This window comes from Heteronotia binoei, chromosome 13 (genome assembly GCF_032191835.1).
Source record: "Heteronotia binoei isolate CCM8104 ecotype False Entrance Well chromosome 13, APGP_CSIRO_Hbin_v1, whole genome shotgun sequence".
Classification (NCBI taxonomy): domain Eukaryota; kingdom Metazoa; phylum Chordata; class Lepidosauria; order Squamata; family Gekkonidae; genus Heteronotia; species Heteronotia binoei.
The window spans coordinates 15,743,028-15,744,459 of record NC_083235.1 but is presented as its reverse complement, the minus strand read 5'-3'; the positions used below and the strand labels follow the sequence as shown (position 1 = coordinate 15,744,459).

Sequence of the window (1,432 nt, the reverse complement as noted above, 5' to 3'; positions counted from 1 at the left end):
ATATTTTATAGGACCTCTCTTCTTCTTTTCTTACCTGGATGTGGATCTTTAGCAAAATAATCTTTATGAAAGTAATCTGTTCACATTAAATCAAAACGTACCTAAATGAATGTGATTTCTTTCTCTTGTTACTATTGAATTCACATTATTTTTGTAATTTTTGAACAGTATTTTCCACTTCTGGGAAGTGTGGAGAATCAGGGATACTGTGTGAAATTTCTGTGCTCCCAAGGTAAAATGATTTGTTAAAAACATTTAATCCAGTAGTTTGTCCCTTGATCATCAAAGATGCCGCTTAATGACCCTCTTCATGGCCGCCTTCATCTCTCTGTTCCTGAGGCTGTAGATGAAGGGATTCAACATGGGGGTCACCATGGTATACATCACAGCTGCCACCGTGTCCTTGCGGTTTAAATTCTTTGAATTTGGCTTGAAATATACCCAGCTTACAGTGCCGTAGAACGAGACCACCACACAGATGTGGGACCCGCATGTGGAGAAAGCCTTGCACTTCCCAATGGCAGATGGAATTTTCATGATGGAGTAGAAGATGAGTGCATATGAAATGATAATGAGCACAAATGGCCCCAGGATATCCACTATCCCCTCAGTCAGCAAAAATGTTTCTATGATGCTCGTATCAGAGCAAGAGACACTCAGAACAGGGGAAATGTCACAGAAAAAATGAGGGATCTCCTCAGGGTCACAGAACTCTACACGGGACATCAAAAATGTATAAAGCAAGGAGTGGATTATGGGGACAACCCAGGACACCGTGGCAAGTTGAAGGCAACGCTTGTGGCTCATCATGGTGGAATAGTGCAGTGGGCAACAAATAGCCACATAGCGGTCATAGGCCATGGAAGCCAGCAGGAAGCTGTCTGAGTTGCCAAAAGACATATAGAAATACATCTGGGCCAGACAACCATAGTAGGAGATAGTCTTCTTCTGAGACAGCAGGTTATCTAATGCCTTGGGGATGGTGGTGGAGGTGAAACCAAGGTCAGCTAGGGCAAGGTGGCTGAGCAGGAAGTACATGGGAGTCTGGAGGAGCTGCGTGTCAGAGCGGATCAACAGGATGATTGTGACGTTTCCCAGGAGGATGAGCAGATAGATGGAAAGGAAGAGAGGGAAGAGGAGTCTTTGGACCTCTGGCTGGGATGGAAAACCTCGGAGGAGGAACTCAGAAACTTCTGTTGTGTTCCTGTGATTCATTGGATCGATGCTGCTGAAATGAGGAGACAGCAAGAAAATTAGAGGCCTGAAGCCAGCTACAGCTAATTAATCCCAAGATTCACATTTCTCCCTTCCACCATTATCTGGCTACCCAATGAACAAATTATGGGATAATCCTTTTATGATGTATTCCAGGGGTGAGTGTGGTTCTGTCCTTTATGTAATTGTCACTTGATTATACTGAATCAGACCATCG

The 1,432-nt window shown here is 43.9% G+C and overlaps 1 protein-coding gene across 1 annotated transcript; it reads right to left on the bottom strand.

The window, feature by feature from the left end:
* Positions 1-282: 282 nt before the first annotated feature.
* On the bottom strand, positions 283-1,215 carry LOC132581482 (olfactory receptor-like protein DTMT). The gene has a single exon (XM_060252734.1). It carries the CDS (start codon positions 1,213-1,215, stop codon positions 283-285), a length of 933 nt encoding a protein of 310 aa, XP_060108717.1.
* Between the last annotated feature and the right edge of the window lie 217 nt (positions 1,216-1,432).